The 21,745-nt window shown below is 32.7% G+C and overlaps 1 protein-coding gene across 1 annotated transcript in view; it reads right to left on the bottom strand.

The window, feature by feature from the left end:
* Positions 1-20,501: 20,501 nt before the first annotated feature.
* Positions 20,502-21,745, bottom strand: part of LOC142983593 (putative G-protein coupled receptor No18) — a 78,620-nt gene continuing 77,376 nt past the window's right edge. The window contains exon 5 of the mRNA XM_076130555.1: positions 20,502-21,150. Within this exon, the coding sequence (XP_075986670.1) occupies positions 20,587-21,150 (564 nt within the window). The 3' untranslated portion in view covers positions 20,502-20,586. The remainder of the gene's footprint in view (positions 21,151-21,745) is intronic.

Here is a 21,745-nt window from a genome sequence, read left to right as displayed (position 1 = left end):
TTCATTGTGAGTTGTTCCGAACCCACAGCATCGCATTTAATTTTTTATTGTGTAAGGTCAAAGGTCAAAGGTTATCTAAGGTCAAAACTAGCAGAGAGATTTTTCTTTTATGCAAGAACGCTATATTCACATGGTTATACATCTCATACTCATACATTAGTAAAGAGCAGAACATAACTGATCTTTGAAAACAATCAATCTTCTTTAAATTAAAACGAATCTAAAATATTATAGTTATACTAAGATGAAATAGATAGCCTAGTCGAGAGGTCAAAATCAAAATCAAATTTATTAATTTAGGTCAAATATAGAATGACACCTACGATAGTCGTTATACGTAGTTCGGAAAGGGGGTAGAGCCTTAAGAGAAGAGCTAGCAAGAAATTCACACATACTCTTTTCAATCGCCAAAAGTTTTACCATGTGGTTGATACAATAATTGATCATGCGAGGAGCTGCCAACAATCAGCAATAGAGACTAAACGTCAATTGAGGAAAACGTATATAGGGTAGGTTATTTATTAGTCTCGGATCATACCCTTTGTTGGGAATTGTCCATGACCACGAATGAGGAAAATTCATCATGACTTTTCCTTGCCATCAGCACCCTATCCTAATATAATTGCGTAAGATATCCTTGCCTTGTTTGTCCTTCACAAACAGTTCTCTACGCACATGAGCACACAATCTATTTTACCCACAAATTGATAGTTTATAGCCGTCTACACCTTTTAGACTAATTTGAACTTTATTATTAGGGGAGTAAAGTGGTGTTTAGATTGTATTGGTGGAGGGTCGTGCGTGTAACAATTAGTAACTGGAGACGGATATGAATGACGACCATTTTGTAGAATTGGCGAGATATTAGGTGACGTTGCAAGTACTTGAAGTAGCTAATTGTCAATGAAAAATATTCCTGGAGATAAATAATATTTATACAAAGCACTAAAGAAAAAAATAAACAAACATTGTTTGACATCAGGCACTGCTATTCAATTGAATTTTAATGGATAATACCTGAAATTTTTAATCATAAAAACTATTCATGAATATAGCATAGATAATTTTATAACATACTGCATCAACATACTGCCTCCAGCGTGTTTTCAGGACCGTTTTTAAGTGCTAAGCGTATTTTTTTTAATAAGGGTTTTACGTTTAAAACAACTTTAAAAAAAAATACGTTTAAAACAAATAGATCGACTTGGTATTATATAGATCTCACAATTTTTTACAGCAGAGAGACTGAGCTGCGAGACTTGGAGTTTGTAGAGAATGTTTTTGACGGTATTTATTAATACAGATAGATGAAACTGTAGCCAACAAAAAACAAAATATGCTATTTATTGTATTCTTCGATTAAACAAATCATACTATTCTTTACAAACCCACACAAAAGTCATGATAAGTACAAATAAATATATTGTTTTCCTTGAATATTTACAATATTTCTACAATTCCGTAGGCGTTTGTTTACATTCAATTACGTTGTAGACTTCCATCTTTTGGCTAATTTGAGTATGCTCCATTCCTCAAAGTTTCGTTGCGTGGGTCTCATTGACGCAGTGGGCTATTCGAAGGGCCAAAGGACCTTTAGATCTTTCTTATTGTTGGTTTATTATAATTAGGTGGCTCCTGAATTATTTTTGATGGCTTGATGTTTTTAAAAATAATTCTTGAAGAAATTTTTAGAGATAAAGATTACTTTTGTTGGTTATAGATCAATATTTTTCTTACGGCTTATAATATTTTTCAATATGCATGTTTAAAAAACCGACTACAAAAACCTTATAGCAATAAACCAGAAATAACTTAAAAAAGTTTCATATAAAGTTAGTTTAATGCAATCCTAATTTCATAAAATTCCATTTTTTGTTTGCGCTTCCTTCCTTAATGACAAAACATTTAATTTATTTTTAAAGATTAAATCTAATAAAGTATTTTCTTGAAAATATGTGTTTTTTGCTCTTTGCGTAATCAAAAAAGTAACCATTAGATATAACTATTTATTTTCAGTTTACCAAATAACAATGTGTGTTATACTATTTTTCTAACGAATAAAATTTCCCCGAACAAATCATTTTTGTTTGCTCGCAAGCAATCTGTAAAATGTAGTGTTATCTAAACAATCCGCTAGAGGGCACAGGCGTCTTAATTATTCTATCAAATTATACAAACATGGTGTTTCTTTGTTATTGTAATAACTTAATAACCTGTGAAGACTTGTTTAATACTGTTTATTAAGGCTTAGTGGATTCTTCAAAACTCAGAAGTAAAGCTTTTCCTTAAAACAGTTTTTTTATAATTTTATTAATTACTTGCAGAATCCATATTTTTTACAGACTGGCCCGTTTGCGTCTGGTGTAGAGCAATTTTATTTTACAGTTTTGGTGGAATTTGGGTCCCATGGGTCTCATGCAAATCTTGTCCCGACAGCTAAGAACATATTATGTAATTTTTAAAAAAATAAAATTATATGTATGTACCACTGACACTTAAGAAAAGAAAGAAGTCTTTACCTTCACCCTGATTAGAAATTAATTAGCAATTATATTTCCGAATATTTCATATCCGCCATAAACTCCAGACTACGAAAGCACATACCTCAAATATTGCTTACCATCCATATTTGAAGATGTTTACCTTTTACCAAGTTAATCAAAGAACCACTGAGCCGTGAAGTTGGTGTTGAATCATCGATATATGCATGACTTGCACATTGGTTATTAATTGAGATATGTACACACCTTATGTACTAAATTGATGTTTGTATTTACAATTAAGTTAATGTAAGCGTGAGTGAACGAACAATTATTATCGTATCAATGCGGACATATTACTATCGTAGCAATATTTTGGTTCCTGATAGCCCTTTAATGTTTTTATAATTTTGGTAACTTTATTTAAACACTCTTTTAATATGTTTAGTTAATTGAACGCTGAATTATTTTATATTGCATTGCATCTTCTTTAAAATATTCTAAACTTGTAATCTTGTGACTTTTACAAACAACGGATGTTAAGTACTACCGGACCTGAAACAATAATTTCTGAATCGCAGTAGTTGTGTGTGTATTTATGTTATAAGGATAATGAAACCATAACCTCCGGACTCTGTAATAGTGTCGTGGTAGCGATGTTAACCACTACGTCAAGAAGCCCTAAAAAGTAGGAGAAAAGATTTAAAATGTGAAGCAAATATGTCGGCGCCCTTTAAATAAACAAAATATCTACCTAAAACATAGACCTTGTTTTGCTAGTCCGTACTGTCCATTTGAAGGCCTCCCGTTGACCAGGGCTCCTAAAATTGTAGCTGTTTCAGCCCCTTGTCCACATGGGTCCGGTCCGAAGACATCTGGTGTACAAGATGTCTCGAGGGAACGTTTTGTTTCCATGCCAGGCGACACGGCACGATACCTTTTTCAACATGAGTTTGGACTTTGGCGTAAGACATAAGTGCTAGCGAAGTAAAGTTCTTTTTATTTGGATACGATTTTTTTTACAAATATTGGTATATCATGGCTTTACTATGAACTCTGGGATGGCTCTATAGTGAAGTTTCTAGTCTTGTCAAGAGCTTCAGTATACAAACTTGTAAAAATGTAAACCTAGTTAAATAAGTGTAACGTGTTCAGGTCGTAACAGTATAAGTTCTAATGCGAACAAAAAGATGAAACAAAATAAAAACTACAATAAAATAAAATTTATAATCCTATCGATAAAACAGATAACACTGATCACAATTACTGCACTCTTCACATATATATTTTCATCAATAACGCTGGAGATATGTACATTTAATTTATCTACAGCTGCTTCTCATATTTAATTACATTATTAATCTTTAACTTATTCTATAACTACTTCATACTTTCGTCTAACCCTCTACAAAACCACACTTCAAAACCACATCCTTTTATAACTTAACACCCCACGTCTCTATCTTTGTCCCACAGAATGTTCCGTAGTAATATTAGATTCGCGATCAATGTCGTCTCGAAACTGATCGATACGCCTGTTAGACTAAGGCTTTGACAAAAAACCCGAATTACGTGAAGCCCTAACATCAATGTTTTAAGGTAAGTCTATACTCGAAGTGCTGATTACGAGCCGAACGTGAGGGAAACACGGACTAAAAGATTCAATTAAAAAAGCGTACTTGTGCGAGTCTAACAAGTAAGTGGTTAACCGTGTGTTAAAGTTGTTTAAGACACCTAACATCTTTGATATAGCTAAACGACTGTAGTATCAATTGCTCATAGTTATGACCGAAGTTTTACGTAACGTCCGAAGCACGGAGACGCTTAACTCAAATACCACTATGCGGTCACCCATCTATAGAATGCCCGCACTAAGGTTGCTTAACCTAGTGAACGTGTACTGACTGGTGAACGCTTTAAATATAAATAAATAGTAGCTGTGGTACCCAAACTATAAAATGTATTCGTTATACCGATGAGTGCAACTGGCTACGAACACCTCATATCTTTAGTATGCTTGTGAGGGCACACTACACGAATGCTCGGCTTGTGTTCGTGCTCAGTTTCTTTAATGTAGACCCGCCTTAAAGCTATGACAAAAAAGCCGAATTACGTGAAGCCCGAACGCCGATGTATTACATTTTATCTTATTTCCACAGTCATGTTCTTGAGGCAATTTATTTTGATTTTATGAGCCGCTCTCTTTCATAAGTAAAACATTATTGATGTTGAAAGCCACTTTGGTTACATGCGAAATATTTTAGTTTTTGCGTGTAGTGGGTGTTTGCTGGCAATGCTTTTTTTGGCTCTGTCAAAAAGCCGTTAAGTTGTTGAAAAAGTACATTTTAAATTACGAAAATGTACACTTTTAAAAATAATTGTACGTCTTGTATTATATTTTTTACAAGTTAACATTTTCGTAACGTAACATTTACTTTTTTCCACATTGTTATATCATTAAAACCCTTATTTTATAATGATATTATTATGACAATGTGGATATCAAGGGACTTTTAGACTTTATTTCAACATGGTTGCTTAACAGTCTAAAATATTTTTTGATGTATTTTATTAAGTGCTGTGTTTTTGGCGGAATTTGGCATAAATCTCGTTTTGCCACCAAGCTAAACCAAAAATACTTTATTGTGATTAGTCTAAAGTAATCAAAACGTTAAAACACTGTAATACATGCATCTTTATTTACTTTAACACTAAACATTAATTTAACAAAAATGCAAATGGAAATATTTCGTAAAAATAGCCAACAAGAATGAACTGTTCCACGTGTACTGCCCACACAACTAGTCTTGCAATATTCGCATGATACAAGCAATATCGCAGCGTCACTCATTGAAGGAACAAAGTGGATCTAGAAACGTATTCTATTTACGACTGTCGTTCTTTACATCCGCCATGACAGTGCTGCCGATGTGACTGAGATATTACGATTATGATTGGATTATATTTGAATTGTATATTTCTGATGTTTAAACTGTGTGTGTTTATGGATATTGTTCTGTAGAAATTTTGGTTTTATGAGTTTGTAAATCAATCATTGCTGTAGCGTATCCTGTAGTGTTTTCCCTGAATTATTGGGCGGATAGAAGTGTATCAATAGGCGTTAGGTCATTAATAATTAAGCTGCAGAATAATTATACTGTTTTAATGATCAGCTTAAGGCACCAGACTTGCTGTAATGGTCAACTCACTGTAAGCTTTAGCTATTTATATAAAAATACATCTTGCCTCACAGGAGCACCGGTTCCAACTACTAGGCACCTGATCTTTTTGAAAACATCGCCGATATGATCTGTGTATGTATTTTAGGGTATCCCCTCTCGGCGTTTCCATTAACGTTCGCACAGTATATTTATATAAAAAATAAAAGTATCATACAATCCTAATATAAAAGTAATATTAACGAAAACGTACTAACAATATAGTTCTTTGTTAAATAGTTTGTGACTAGCAGATAAAAGAACACTAAAGACTACTATTCCTCTAAAAAAACAGTATTAAAGTAAAATATTAATAACCTGCCCGGAAAAACCGTCTGCCTTCTTTTAACACTCCAAAACATTTTAATTTTCATGCAGTGCTGTCAACCAACAATCTCGGCCGTTCCTTTTGAAGTTTGACAACGACAATATACTCCTTTGTTTATCTTTGTTCCTATTTCCTATACTTGTCAGAAGCAGATAGAAGCGAGGTCGTGTCTTACGGAATATTTTCTAGTGGAAAACTTTTGGTACACGTGATTTTTGGGAAGTGTTTTGGCCATGTGACGGGGTAAGAATAGGCTGTTTGTGGGTGGTTTGAGAATTAGATGCTATTTTTGTGACTGTAAGTTACATTTGTGTAGTTATAAAATCCTTGAGACACAGGTTTATATTAAACTTTGTGAAGAATGAAGTAACATAGCTCATATACATATTCTAGTTTCACGTTAATGCGTTTCTTTATCGTAAAGTCTAAACCAAACGGTTATAATGCCATTCATTACGCAAAAAATTTACAAAAAAATATTTCATTGTTATTAATTATTAACATGATTGTCAAAACCACAAATTCCTTTTAATTATTACCCTGATTGTCAAAACTACACATTCCTAAAACAAGCCGAAAACTAATTGTCTAATTGGAAACAAACGATCGAAATCAAACGCTCTTCTACTACCTAATCAAGCAACCATCCCACGAAAACAATAAAGAAAAAAAACAAACGCCAGCCAATGAATGCAAAACAGGGTCCAACCATCAGGGTCCCAATAAAATCAAATAAAACAAAAATAAACAACGAGAACGCAATAACAGGAGAGTCACAAACACTGCTTATAAAGATCCCGTTTAAGGGCTGGTCTACGCTAGAGAAGCCGAGCGCAAGCCGAATACAAGCCGAACGCAAAGTCGTATACAAGCCGAGCACAAGACAAGCATAAAGTCATGTAGAGTTTAACGAATTATTAGAGAGCCTTATATGCAAGCAATGGGACGGATATAAAAAAGTCGTTTTATACAACATCGGTAACCACACGGCTTTTGTAGCTTATGGTGACCTGTTTGATACAGCTATTTTATTTTACGAAATACACAAAATTATTCATTATTATCTAGGCAAATCGTGGATGCAAAGGTTCTCAAGTGCTTGGACTGACTTACAAGCTTTAAACGAACGCGCTTTAATAAAAAAATTGTGCTCGGCCCGTGCTTCATTGTCAGAGCTTATACTGGTGTTACAAGCATCGAACAAGCCTGTTTCTAAAAGAAATTCGTACCCAAGCCGTGTTCTGTTTGCGCTCGGCTTCTCAAACCTAGACCCACCTTATCATTTTTATAACAATAGGATTTCGTTGACAATGGTCACGGAGTACTGCGATTTGACCCTCGCTCGCGTTGATCGTTGCTCCCAAACCTTTATTATCTTGGATTAGTTACATTTGAAACAAATAAAGGTTTCCGACGACTAGCTATTTTGTTTTTCAGAAACGTAGAGTCGATAGTTTTTTGCAGAGCGTGTTCTTTCTTAATGATATAAATACGAATTACAATCTGTCTACCTATCTGTTAAACATATGCAGCTGAATTACTAAACTGATTTGGATAAAATAAAGCATAGAAATATTTGAAGGCCTGCAATCAAATGAAGGGTTTTTCTTTTTCAAAATTCCTTTTTATGACGTTAAAAAGTAGATGAAAGTTGATGATGGAGTAACACAAGTTATAGTAAATTAAAATTTAACTGAGATATATTTTAATGATGCTTCTTTTGCATAAAAGTCACAATGAATTTCGAAATTCAACTACTAATTCTAACACTTAATAGAAAATATGGATGAATAATTTCGAGTTCGCAATTCATACTTTCGATTCAAAGCTTGGAAATTTTCCAATTTCTAGATTCTTGAAACAATGATTTTGCAATTTTAACTATTTCCATAATCTTCGAATTAATTTGTTAAAGCGAGATATCAAAATCGAATTAAGCGTTTGGGAATCTATCTTAACTTTGAACGAATTCATGACATTGAGTTGGTTGGTAACGATTTGACTATCAATAGGGATGGAAACATCAAAATGAAAAGAAAAACATCGATATTGTATCGTGTCAGAAATAAAGGTGTAAAAAACATGAATAAACAACCATGTATCCAAAAATCTACATTTTCTATACACATAGCTCTGTTCATTTAATACTCAAAAACTGTTTGCCGTATCATATTTTCAACACAGCTTCTATAACTTTAAGCATATCGTCATTTTCAAAAACATCTGTGTAAAAACATTTATAAAATCAACGTTTATAAAATTATCGACATTTCGTTTTTTTTTTGTAGTTAACATCGATTTCGTTCTGTCAAAGCATCGATATTCCTATATCTATGTATCATTTGCATCCCTAAGCAGGCGTCTAATTTAGGAAAGATTCGGTTTAACTAGGTCAGAGGGTGAACAGAGCTAGAATGTTTGTGTACAATTATACGATACATTGTGGTTACCCTTCCTAGGCGGAGCACATTAAGCCACGAGACAGCTGTTACGGTTACAAACCTAAAATAACGGTTTAACACTAAGGCTGTATATTTTAGACTAACTTATATGATAATTTTAAACACTAAGTATAATACGATTGGTAAGAATTTTGTTTAATTTTCAGTAAAACATAACTGCCAATTATTTGTTTAAAATTCTGTGATAATAATTATGTAATTAAATGATTTTGAATCTAGGGTTCCAATATGGAAAGAAAGTGATGAATGAGGGAAGATAAATCAACAGTACTGACTGTAGAAAATTGCACTATTTATCAGTTTTTTATAAAAAAATGTCGATAGTCGTTGGGAGTAAGACATCGCCCCGCTCGCGTTGGTAGATTGAAGTAATTTGATACTGAATTTAAAACTAGCCCTAAAAGTATATACAACTTTACACCTCTACAATTGGAACCAACGAGTATCGAGAGTTTGACATTTAAAATGTACTGCCAAAACAGCTTCTATGACGCCCGCCATAGGCGCTAACCCCATTATAATACAAAGTTTTTCGATAGCTAGCCGTTTGTCGGTAGTCGATAATGGTAGAGAATCGAGCTACAGAGATACTGTTTATTTTAATATTAAAATTACTGCTATTTCAAATACACAGATTCGAAATCAAAGCATTTTGTTTGACGAGAGATGAATAAATACAAAAGAATTGTATTTCCCCACGGAGTCTAGTAATATTTAGGATTGACAAATTATGATAAAATGTTTGGTTTTGTTTACTAAAATATGAATACAAATACCGAGAATGATTTACTTTGTCCAAATATTGAAATACTGAGTGTTTAGTTTACAAATCCCTAAGGATATTTATGTTTTGTAGTTGTAGCATGTTAAGATTGAAGTATGGTACAGTAACATTTGTTTATTTAGATAGATACTTTTAAGTCTAAACTTCGTGACAAAGTTCCATTATTTTTCCAATATGACATGATACTTAGATTTTGAGAAGATTATTACATTAATATTATTGGAAAGATAACAATATGATTTCATGAAAGTGGCGATAACTTCATTGCAGTTAAAATGGTTGCAATGTCACTGCCACTGCGACGGTTGTGAATTCAATTCCCATATGAAACACATATTTGTGTGAATCTTAAATAGTTGATGATTGATTTTCAAACCTCAGTCACCAGTTACTATTGAATTCTTATTTCTGCTGTTTTTTTTATAAAGATTCAAGACAAAATTCATCACATAATTTATAAAATAGGAACCTCGTCTGAAAATGACATCAAATTTTCAGCTCAATTCATTTTACAAAGAACGTGAGCATGAAAAAAGCCTTATTTTAAACAACAGTAGGACAATGGGCCCGTCATTTAGCCTCAAGGTGAAACTCGTCTTATACATTTTTTCAGTTTTATAAAGATTCGCCGATGGTGAGCGTAAATGGCCGTGAAATCTTTCTTTTATAAAAGGCTTGTTAAAAAGGACTTTGGTAATAAGTAGGCACCGTTTTTAGGGCTAATATGGCGGGTATTTTTCGTCTATTGGGTACTTTTTTCTTATTAATCCGTCGAATGACAAGCTTTCGTGACCTATGTGTAGACAGAATTTATTATTTGCTATCATATTTTTCTAAAAGCACCGTTCTCTAAAGAAATAATACAATTACTGATATTTTCTAACTTTATAGTAATTTTACAGTCACTGAGTTTGTTGTTGACAAAAACCTTAAATTTAAAAAATTATACACTGCAACCCACCTCGTAAATCCTTATATCTATTGGTAAAAACCGTTTAAAAAATCAGTTCGTAGATTTTGAGTTTATCGCGAACTGACTGTAACAGCAGGTGACTTTCTTTTTATGTGGTTGAAGCCTTTTTAAGAAGTCTTTCAACCCTTGAAGAAGGTAGACAAAACAGTAATTCTTATAAAATGTTAAGCAGTTTTAGATGGGTGGTGTAATGGTTACTAAGTACAAAAGTTCGTTAGTTAGCTCACTAAGGTTATAATTTTTGAAAATGTTGTGATTAAAATTTCTAAAAGGTATCTACTAGACATGTTCTAAATTATAAGTTGAAGAAGCACTATTAGAGAATAAAAGTGTATAAATAAATTTTCGAAAAGTTATGGATTGGACATAAATATTTGATGATTTTTATTTTTCATGAGTCTTTGTTAAACTCAAAAATGTATGTTAGAACCGGAACAAGTTAATTTAAATATAGCATTAAATATATGAAAATATAGATATACTTACCTGTGTTTGTTTGTCTGTTGCCTTTTTACTAGCCCAGTAGAGATGTTGAACCGTTTTAGATGTTGCATGGTAACACAAAAGCTCCCGGAATTCCTTCATGGACAAAATTGAGGAAAATTGGGTTTCAATATTTTTTGATAATTCAACAACAGAGTAAAAATAGAGACACACACACTTTTACTCTTACTTTCTTACGGAACCTTAAGAAGCCAAAAATACCAAAGATTACATCATAACCATTGTTTTTTCAATTACACAACGTTTCCTTCCGTAAATTAGTAATGGTTTTGTGATTTGATTACGAAGTCTCGGGTGCGATTCCTGACTCCGACAATATATTACTAAGTTTTCAAATATCTATTTAAATATTCTTAAAAGTAGCCCTTGGCTTCTTATTATAATAACGTCCTTGCCGATGCGGCTACGGCAGTCAGTTTCATTGAAACAGGCCAACAATGCAGGACTTTGTTTATATTGTTCAAGTGTGTTCTTATATATTATACCAAGTATATAACAGTCAGCTCGGTTGTCCAGGATTCCTAGAACATAAAGTACAAACAAAAATATTTTGTATTTCCTACTATCCCTACCTACTCCTCAGAATTATACAGGCGAGATGTTGTAAAGAACGTGTTACACAATCCTCTTATCATATTACATAACCTTCAAAACGAAGCAAAAATAACCAAAGGGTTTTTTTTCTTATTAAGTAACATTTTCCATACAATTTTCCCGTTGGGTCATCGTCAATTTAAATTCCATTACTGATTGGCTTCCCCAATACAAATGTAACTTCCCTTTGATTTTGTACCAAATAGATTGTGAAATTATTTCTTGTTGAAATAATTTTGTTTTGATAAAAGGTTTGTGTGTACTTTGTAAGAAAATTACTGCCTTTTATGTAATGTAATGGAAAATAACATAAAAAATACGTAAGCGAAACTTTTGCAATTATTTGAATTTGTCAAATTTCTTCTTCTTGTAAAATTACTTGGTTATCCTAGTTATAGTAAAAGACCGAAATGTGGCACGAAAAGAAAAAACTAAACCAATTATTTAGTATTTTTGAAGACTTTTTACGACAAGGTAAACTTTTCTCTTAGCTCAAAGGGAAAAATATATTTTCTAGGGAATCGAAACTGAACAGATTCAGAAAATTTACCGAAAAGCCAATTGACACTCAATGAAAATTATTTTAATTACCACAATACATGTCAAAGTATAAGTTTACTTAAGTGTTACTTAACATTAAGTGTCCCTTAAGTATTAAGTCAAAAGATGAATAACTCAAAGTTAATCAAAATAAAACAACACAACGAAAATAAATCATCAAATTCAACAAATTCTTGCCATCAATTATCACAATTATTCGCAAAATACTTCGTTTAATTATTCAAAATAAGCTTATTTGAAAATGTAAATACTTAAGACGCTAAATAAATACCATTGCGAAAGAAAATGCAAGCCTCTCATGTATTTTACGGATTTAAATGGAAACAATTTAATTGACAGCCTCCGTGGCGCAGTGGTTAAGGTCACCATGCTGCTAGGATTGCGTCAGGAAGTCGTGGGTTCAATTCGCACAAGGAACAATTATTTGTGCGACCCACAAAAAAAAATTCGGGTCTTGTTGTGCTTTGTGTCCGTTGTTTGTATGTTTGTTAAAGTTTCTGCGACACAAGAGCTATTCTTAGTGTGGGAGTTGTCTTTTGTAGAAAAAAAACAATGTTTATAATTTTAATCATTTATTTTTAAGATTGTTTTTATCACAAAATTCGTAGTCCTATCTGACTACTTACGTATACATAATTTTTATTTCTAATACAAAATATTTTAGAGTATTAATATTATATTATGACTAGAAAATTTCCGTGGTTTTGGGTTTACTATGGGAAATTGAATGCTACGTCTAATAATTTAAAATATATAACAATATTTTTGTGGCACTGAGTTAAAATTTACTTTTTCTTAGTACAAATCTTGCTTTTATGAATAATTCTTAGTCCAGTAACGCAAAAGTGTCATTTATATCACAAAACCATTCTTTATAAAGTGATAATATAGCTGTCCAATTAATATATAATGCATATACCCAGTATCTCGATTCTCTACCACTATCAACTACCGACAACCGGCTAGCTATCGAAATTTTGACATTTAGAATGTACTGCCAAAACATTTCCTACGACGCCCGTCAGAGGCGCTGATCAGATTTTCATACAAAATTTCTCGATGACAGGTCGGTTGTCGGTAGTCGATAGTAGTAGAGAAGTGAGCTACATTATCAACAATTCTAAATACCCATCAGATAACTTGTCACATATAACATTGACAGTTGTTTTCACACGCATTGTGACTTTATCTAGTAGAGAAGTTATCTCACACTTATTCATAGACTGTTAAGCTGGCTATTCCTTTTTTATGAATCAATGACGTAGTAAGTAGAAACATAAGAAGACCAATTACAGTGAAGTTATGCTATGGACAGTGCTGAATTAAATTAATAAGTACTATTTAGATGTTATGTGTAATATAAATAATTTGATCTAAATTAAAATTAAATTCACCTTCAACAGATTGAAATGACAAAATACCATCAAATTTATTCTAAATTAAGTCAATACAATCTCGGACCGATACAAAATGGAGATTACAGAGCTATCTAATTGAAAATCCGTTCATTTTATTTGCTAATCGCTGAAACATTTCCCTGAAAAGATTTACTTATTATGGATTTCCTTTATGTAGAGATTAAATATTGTGATGACAACAGTGACTTGACTGTTTGGTCTGAGTCGTGGTGTGGGTAGTTGGTAAAAGTGCGAAGCTTTTCTCTTTTTTAGTTTTTCATAAAAGCAGTCCGGAGTTTTGTTAAGTTGATTTTTGGCTCGCTCCAAATGTGTGTCACCTATTTCGTTGGGTATTATGACACCTATATCTTTAAATACAATAATTGCAAGGCTAAAACACAATAAGCAGGATTCGAGACCAATCACGTAATTACAATGGCAAAGTATTGATGGATTGTAAACTGCAAAATAATTACATTTCTGATTGTCCAATACAATCTTTTGTTTTCATCAAATCTTTGAAAATCATTTCTTAGCTTTATATATACATACAAATACAAATATAATATTTACAACCGAACACAACAAAACAAAGGATTATGGGAGACACAAAAATTATGCATGAGAATTTTGCGTGCAATCCCTTCCGGTACCCGAAATAATCTCGTTTCCTTGACTGACCTACCGTTTACAATATAAACAAACAATTTTTGAAATGGTTTAAATTTACTTGGCTATTTGTGATTTCATATTGTCAAATTGGTCTTTTGCCTCATGCATAACGAATGCGCAAATACAAATAACTAAAAGATTTCATAATAAAACTTCAATTGTTTATTAAATGATATATTCATAACTCTTAAACTATCTTTACGGGAACTATCATGAACACAGCATGAGTCAACTTGCGACCACGGCGAGTGAAACCTGCGCCGAAACGTCAGGTATTCTAGGGTAAAATACGTGTTCACTATTCATTGCGTATTATTAAATTGTATAGGCTCGATTTAATCCTCAGTGTAGGTATTAAAAACAAAAAGTTTCACCAATTTCTTTGCAAAAGAAAAGACATTTTGTTTTAATACACTTCGCTAGTTGCGAATGAAATAAATCGAGATGTCGTTAGTTACTCGTAATTGAGAAACGTTGTTCTTTTTTTTAACAAAAATATTGTTCAGAGATTAGCTACTGTAGTTAAAAATATTACTGTTTTAATATCTTCTACAAGAATGATAAAGATCTTGAATCGAGTTAAGAGCAGGTTGGAGACTGCATACTTTTAAGAGTTGTTTTATAAAACTCTCAAGCCTACATATGTATAATATCTTTTAACAAACGATAAATCTCTAAAAAAGGCAATTTAATCACCTAAATAGATTTACTGTTGTCCTCAATTTGTTCAATTGAATGAAAAAGCTGGGGAATTTCGATTGATTAACGAATTTCGTTCGTGTTGATTACAGCTTCACACATCAAACGGTTTTGTTGTTTTTCAGTTTCAGTACTATACTGCGGATAGGATTTTGTTACCTGTAGTTACATGGTTTGGTGATTAGTGACGATTTCCTTTGAAACGTGAGTGTACAGCAAAAATATATTTTTTTGTAATTACAAATGTGCCATTTAAACATAACTTGATGAGTCTTAGTTGGAAAAGTAATATGGTTTGTTATTCAATATAATTTTGACAATTTTCTTTAACTCTTATTGATAAAACCTATATTTGTTTGACATTTCCAAACAAGTATTAAAAATATGCACTTTGGAAAGATTATTTAATAAACTTTATTAACTTTACAGGTATTTTAGAAATCTGAATACTATTATATGTTCTGTGTTTAAATCCTAATCTAAAAGAAAACATTTTTAAATTGGTGACCTTCATGCTTATTTTTTTTATTATGTTTACCACCACAGTTGGAGCAAAGACGATTATTATTGAACGTTCAAAAGTTACTCATTTTTATTGCGTCCTAATGAGTAATATCAGAATTAACTTTTAAAATAATCCACAGCGCGAAACCCTTTCTATTTCTATAAAAAACCTATAAAGAGAAGTGTAACTCAAAAAAACAACCACTTTTTAACCAAAAAACAGTAGTTTATTTCGCGTTAGCGCTTCGCTTTGATTAATGTCATTCACTTAAGCGATTATCGCGGATTTCGCTATTATTTTTGACACAGAACAGACACATTTTACGTTATAAATAACATCACTAGCGTTTATTGTAGACTAGCTTTATGCCTCGGCTTTGACCGCGACGTTTTAAAAAAATGTTCATCGTCCAGTGTCCTTACTTGACAATTATAATAAGCAGTGATTGTCAAGTGGTATAAGTGCTGAATTCCCACGTGAAGGATCGAGGATTCTAAGCCTAGGCATACACTAACCACTTTTCGAAATTATGGATGTTCAATAGAAGTAATATACTAGTTTTAAAGGTAGAGGAAAAAGTCATCAACCTTGGTCACTTGGAAGCTCTTGAAAGTAAAAGTGGAAAGTCGGCAACCCGTATTTAAGCAGCGTGCAGATTCTAAACTCTTCACTCATTATGAGAGCACAAAAGGTTATGCTCTCGTAATGAGAGAAGAAGTTAGAGAGAGAAAGGTGGCCCCAGTGCTGTGCTGTGTGTAAGGACACAGTACTGGCGCCACAATAAACAAAACTTACTCAACTTTAACGTTAACAAATTTCAGCCCAATCGGTTTAGAAGCTTTAAATACAGACAGACAAGAATTAATCTTAAATCTATTATAACAATATGGATTCAAAGAAAAAATCGTAAATCACAATTCTTATTCTACGAATCATCTAGCTGTCAGGGAAAATTAATGTATCTGAGCCATTTAACAAATTATAGCGAAAAACTATAGTTACATTTCGTTGAAGCAATTTTTCTGTGATATAAATGACTTGCTTGAATGAATAAACGTTGGAGTTTATTCCGAAGTGGAAAAATGAAGTAGACGTTTTAGTGCTTGTATAATTTTGAATGTATTATTGTTCTTGGTATAATGTAAGACTTTTTGGGTTTACAAGATGATGATAAGAAACTTTTACTTAAGGACCGCCTTGCATTGCTTGAACTTTAAATTAAATAGTATCGGTGTTATGGTATCCAAAGAAATGTCAAATCAAATCAAATCATTTATTCATATAGGTCAAATGCTGACACTTATGATAGTCAATGATACAAAGAGTGAATTTACCGCCAGCCCGGAAGGTAGGGCCAATGAGAAGAGCTGGCAAGAAACTCCAGGCCACTCTTGCATTATGCATGTAAATGTTCGGTATTAACCACTCTACCAAATTTTGTACAGTTGTTTAGTCACGAAAGCATGACAATCAGAGTGTTAGATTTGTGTAATTGAGTTCAAAAAAGATCTGAGCCAAAATGCTTAAGAATACGCAAAATACAAAACCAAGATTTCGTAAAAATAATGTAACAGCTTGTAATTGCAAAATAACAAAGCGCTCAAATTTGACAGTCTAATGAAGGAAGCCTTTTTACCAGAAGATGGGAGTATTTGATTTGAATTAATTAGATTTAAGAAATTTAAGGTAATCTGTGGTGTACACGAAATTTTGTACAAAGAAAATAAATGAACATCGAAAGTGGTTGTGACGCAATGAGGATCATCACTTTTTTCTACTAGATATTTGTATGTTCGATTACCACATGGATTAACATTTTTCTGTTATAGTCAAAAATTTTAAATTTTTGGGTATTCTTGTATCTTATCATAACTTTTAAACTCTCGCGTTGCATGTTTAATGTATAATAGAACACGGGACGGATTGCGTGTTCGCGTTAATTCCCGTATTCTTGTATCTTGAGCTCATAATTGTAACTTAACTTAACCATTTGTTTGTTTGGATGTGTTTATCCTTAGAACAACCAGTCAAACAAAATTATTATATCAGCCTTTCTTCCACATTAGTGTCAAAAGATTCTTCAAGAGGTTACACTATAATGATTAATGAGTGTTTGTAAAGCTCAAACCAATGAATTAATAATAACCGCGCCTATTTCAAATTATTGCGCAATATTATCCAAGACCTGTTAAATTCTAGACATTAGTTTTCAGTTAAACGTCTTAGGACATTTAGATCGTAATGACTGATAGAGTTTTATCAAGTAAATGCCTAAGTACAAGAAATATTCATAGAAATAGCAGCAATTAACTGTATTCCATGTTGACACAGCGGGCGTATTTTCTGTTACTGCATACTAAATACATTACGCCCGGTACTCATTGTCGAAATTGGCAAGTAATACGATCCTTCGGCATTCCTACATAGAAGCGCAAACTTCCAGAAACGGTGACCAGCAGGCGTACAACGCACTTCAGAAATTATGTATCACTTGCTCATCAATGATCATGATTTAAGAAAGGTATTGATAAAACGCAGCACAGCATAGTTTAAAGTTATTAAAAATTAATCGAACATTCACCATCAAAGTTTGAGTATTATGTAATTCAAAGGTGACTGACTTACTGACATAGTGATCTGTCAACGCATAGCCCAAACCATTTGACGGATCGGGCTGAAGTTTGGCATGCAGGTAGATGTTATAACGTAGACATCCGCTAAGTAAGGATTTTGATCAATTCTACCCGAAGAGGATAAAATAGGGGATGGAAATTTGTATGATATATCTGTCGTAAGTCACAAACCATGCGGACGAAGTCGCGGTCAAAAGCTAGTACGACATAATGCAAAAACTACGCTCAATATAAAAACGCTTTATACAAACGACACTCAGCCGCAGTAATCACCATAATTAGTATAACGTTTCCACCGTTTTTGTCGGTTTTTCCTACAAATATTCTTTATATTTTCCTGTTATAAAGCTTCCTAGGTATTGTTTAAAGCTAATTAAATGCTTCCCGACATTAATGGCAGTTCCGTGAAAGTATAACGGGTTAATTTATTAATACAATTTGTTTTGTGGTTGTATATCGTCCATTTGGTGAATTAATTTTTCATGGAATATTCTGATGTGTGGGTTTTGTATGAAGAGGTAAATATTTGTGTTGTTTTAATTTACTTTATGATGTATTATGTCAAAGATTTTGTATCTTGTCACTGCTATTTTACTTATATTACCTAATAATATATGGTTACCCATAGACGGGAAAGTAATCACAATGTACTAGACGCAATTTCACATTCCAAAATTTGGAACTTCAGACGATTAGCAATTATATTATATTTTTATTAATTGGCAAAATTATGAAAAATCATAGTAAATAGAGGATTTTGAAGTCTAATATTAGATCGGAAAAAAAGTCTTTTCGCATTATAGTATGTATGAACTTGTAAAATAAATAAATATCTTCTCTACACAAAAAAGTTCAATATTTGGGTACCTCACAAGCTCACTGAAAGAAACCTAATGAACCGTGTACCCATTTGTGATTCTTGAAGGCAAAGAGATTTTATTACAAGTTCATACATACTATAATGCGAAAAGACTTTTTCCCGACCTAATATTTTATAGTGTCTGTTGCTATAAATTTCCAATATAAAGTATTTAGCTCAGTTCCAATAGTTTTTAAAAATAAAGTGTTGATCCAACTTTAGCAAATTGATGTCATTTATCTCTCAGATGTCTCCAACTTAAAAGGGTGGGGTTTAAAGTAAATCCATTTATTTGAGACATTCTAAGTCTTGACCTACTTAAGGCTTTTCAGCAGATTAGTGTGGATTTAGAAATGGTGAAATAAAATAATTGTCAACTTAAATATTTTTAAGTAGCAAGACATAACATTATTTTGAGAGTGAGAATTGTTTCATTTTCTATTTATTTGAAAAGAAGCGACATTCCATATGCATTATAAATCATTTTGTTTATCTGTATGGTATTTTCAAGTATCCTACTAATATTATGGATGCATAAGTTTGTGAGTATGTATGTATGGATGTTTGTTACTCTTTCACGCAAATACTACTGAATCGATTACGATGAAATTTGGAATGTAGGTAGTACTTTTTATCCCGGAGTTCCCGAGGGATCGGGATTTACACGGGAAGGGTTTCCATACGGGCTAAGTCGCGGGCGGCCTCTAGTACAAAATATAGAAGACCCATTAAATCTATAAATTTTTGGAAAGCCTAAATATTTGTTCCATATTGCGAGTAAAATCTTATCAACTCTTACAATAAAACTGCTGAACCCATTTTGATGAAATTTGTTGATAAAAATAAAAAAATGAATAATACAAAAATGGAATCAAGTCACTGCAAATGTTACGTTATTTTTTATACTTAAAATAGAACAACTGCGATTAATATTAAACATCAATAACGAATCCATCGTTCCAGTAAATTGTGTCATTCCAATTTGTCGTGCGGTTTACCAGTCACTATAGTTTCACGCGGACTCACGCGGTTCATCATTATCTGTTGTTATTTTATTTTGATTTTCATTAATTTTAAGCTCATTATTTAAGAGCTTTGATGACGGTTTGCTGTTATGGTTTTATCTGAAATATACTTGTTGGTAGACAACATTGCACTGTTCACGTAAAATATAATTATATTGTCAAAATTAATTCAGTATTCTTAGTCAATTTAGTCTATTTGGAATGGTTTTGCATCTCAGAGGACTTAAAATCACAAATAATTTGTATTCCTTATAAGTTACAGACGTGAAACTGTAAAACCGCGAAACAATCAAACCAAATACGAACTAATTTCAGCCGTCACCATTTTTTATTCTTAAATCCAGCAGAATAATCTCATGAAGAACAGATCGGTGTTTATTTTTGTTCAATGCTATCTTTAAAACAAAATACTATATCACCTGCAGTTAAAGATAAAACGATTTACGAAAGCTCGCAAAATAACGCTATTGCAAACTCCCGCTAAAAGCCCATTAACTTACAGTCATATAAAACTCCGTATCAGAGGTGCACATACTATCTCGTTCCTTTATTACCCGCATGACTCCGGACATAACCCAACCAAATGAGAAATGTTACAAGTTGAATGACCTCACTGCAAAGATAACGCTCTCCCAATTTCGCCGGCTAAAATCTGTCAATAGCTGTCTCATTGGATCAAATCATGGTACACGAAACGTGTATTTACAATTCCACATTGCATCAAATACAACATTCATAAAACAAACGATTCCCAACTTTAATACCTACACGTAAGATACAAAATCTATTATCAGCTTACGGGGAAATTTCTGTATCTATACATCGGCGTGATTTTCGTTTGCTTGTAATCTAAACTACGATATCTTATCGTATTGAAAAGTAACTTACATAACTAACGTTTATTTCTCTTACACTTTCTGATCGTGAGTCTCCAGAATGCTAGTCTAAAGTCTGGGGAATAAAAAGCGTAGATGAATGGATTTATGGCTGAGTTGAACCATCCTAACCAAGTTAATATATACATAAGTACAGGGTTCACGTATTCGTTTGGTATAAAAGGAGTGAGAAGATAGTAGAGGAAGAAGGGGAGCCAACAAGCGACAAAACCTCCTACAACCAGGCTTAAAGTTTGAGCAGTTTTTGTCTCTCTCCTTAAAGAAGAAACTCTATTATTCTCAACATGTTCTTTCATGGAATGTGTACGTCTTGTTGTATTTTTATACTTGAAATTAGCTTTGAACGTGACTTCGTTGTAAAATCTGGATTCTTTTTCTTTACTGCTTCTGTGCTTTTTCTTCTTCTCTGGTCTGAAACAGCAGGGGCATTTGTGATCTTGGGATGAGCAGTCGCTCTGCTGTGTGGAGTTCTTTGACGTTTGTTTGGAAGCTGTCTGTCGTAATGATAGCTTGTCTGATCCCGATTCTGACTCCGTGCGTATACAGGACAGCTTCCCTTTCTGAAACAAAAGAGATTTTTTGAATATTCACGCTGAGTCACTTCATTATGAATGCATTGGTTCTTTATTAAGTGTTCGGTTTTTTGTTCGCTTTGGTATCTACCACAGAACGTAAGCATATTTTGTCGGATTAAATGAATAATGAAAATTCATATGAGCAGTTCATACCTCTCGTATTTTACACATCATCATCAGCTTTATTTTTTAGCATTATTTTAAAATATTGTATTTTAAAATAATTAACTTAATACTGAGAAAGTAGAGCATCCGTAAAATATGAAAAGATTCGTAGAAATCCAGTTTTCATCAAACAAATTGAATTAAAACAGTAATTATTACATCCAGAATGTTTTAATAAAGATATATTTTGGCTCGTCTGTGTACCGCCTTTGTCCGAGTCTGATAAAATGGTGTTAAACCAAATTTAGTGGTCGTTACAACGTTATATTTTTATATAACCCGAGAACGCTTGTTGTAGAGTAGAAAAACATTAGGTATAATTCTAATTAATGTTACAGTGTGGGATTATGGGTTGTGTTTATGCAACTTTATGTTTGTAGGGTTGAATACGTGGAAGAGAGCGTGACAAGTGAAC

The sequence above is a fragment of the Anticarsia gemmatalis genome, chromosome 24 (genome assembly GCF_050436995.1).
Source record: "Anticarsia gemmatalis isolate Benzon Research Colony breed Stoneville strain chromosome 24, ilAntGemm2 primary, whole genome shotgun sequence".
In the NCBI taxonomy this organism is placed as follows: Eukaryota; Metazoa; Arthropoda; class Insecta; order Lepidoptera; family Erebidae; genus Anticarsia; species Anticarsia gemmatalis.
This window is presented reverse-complemented; position numbering and strand designations above follow the sequence as displayed.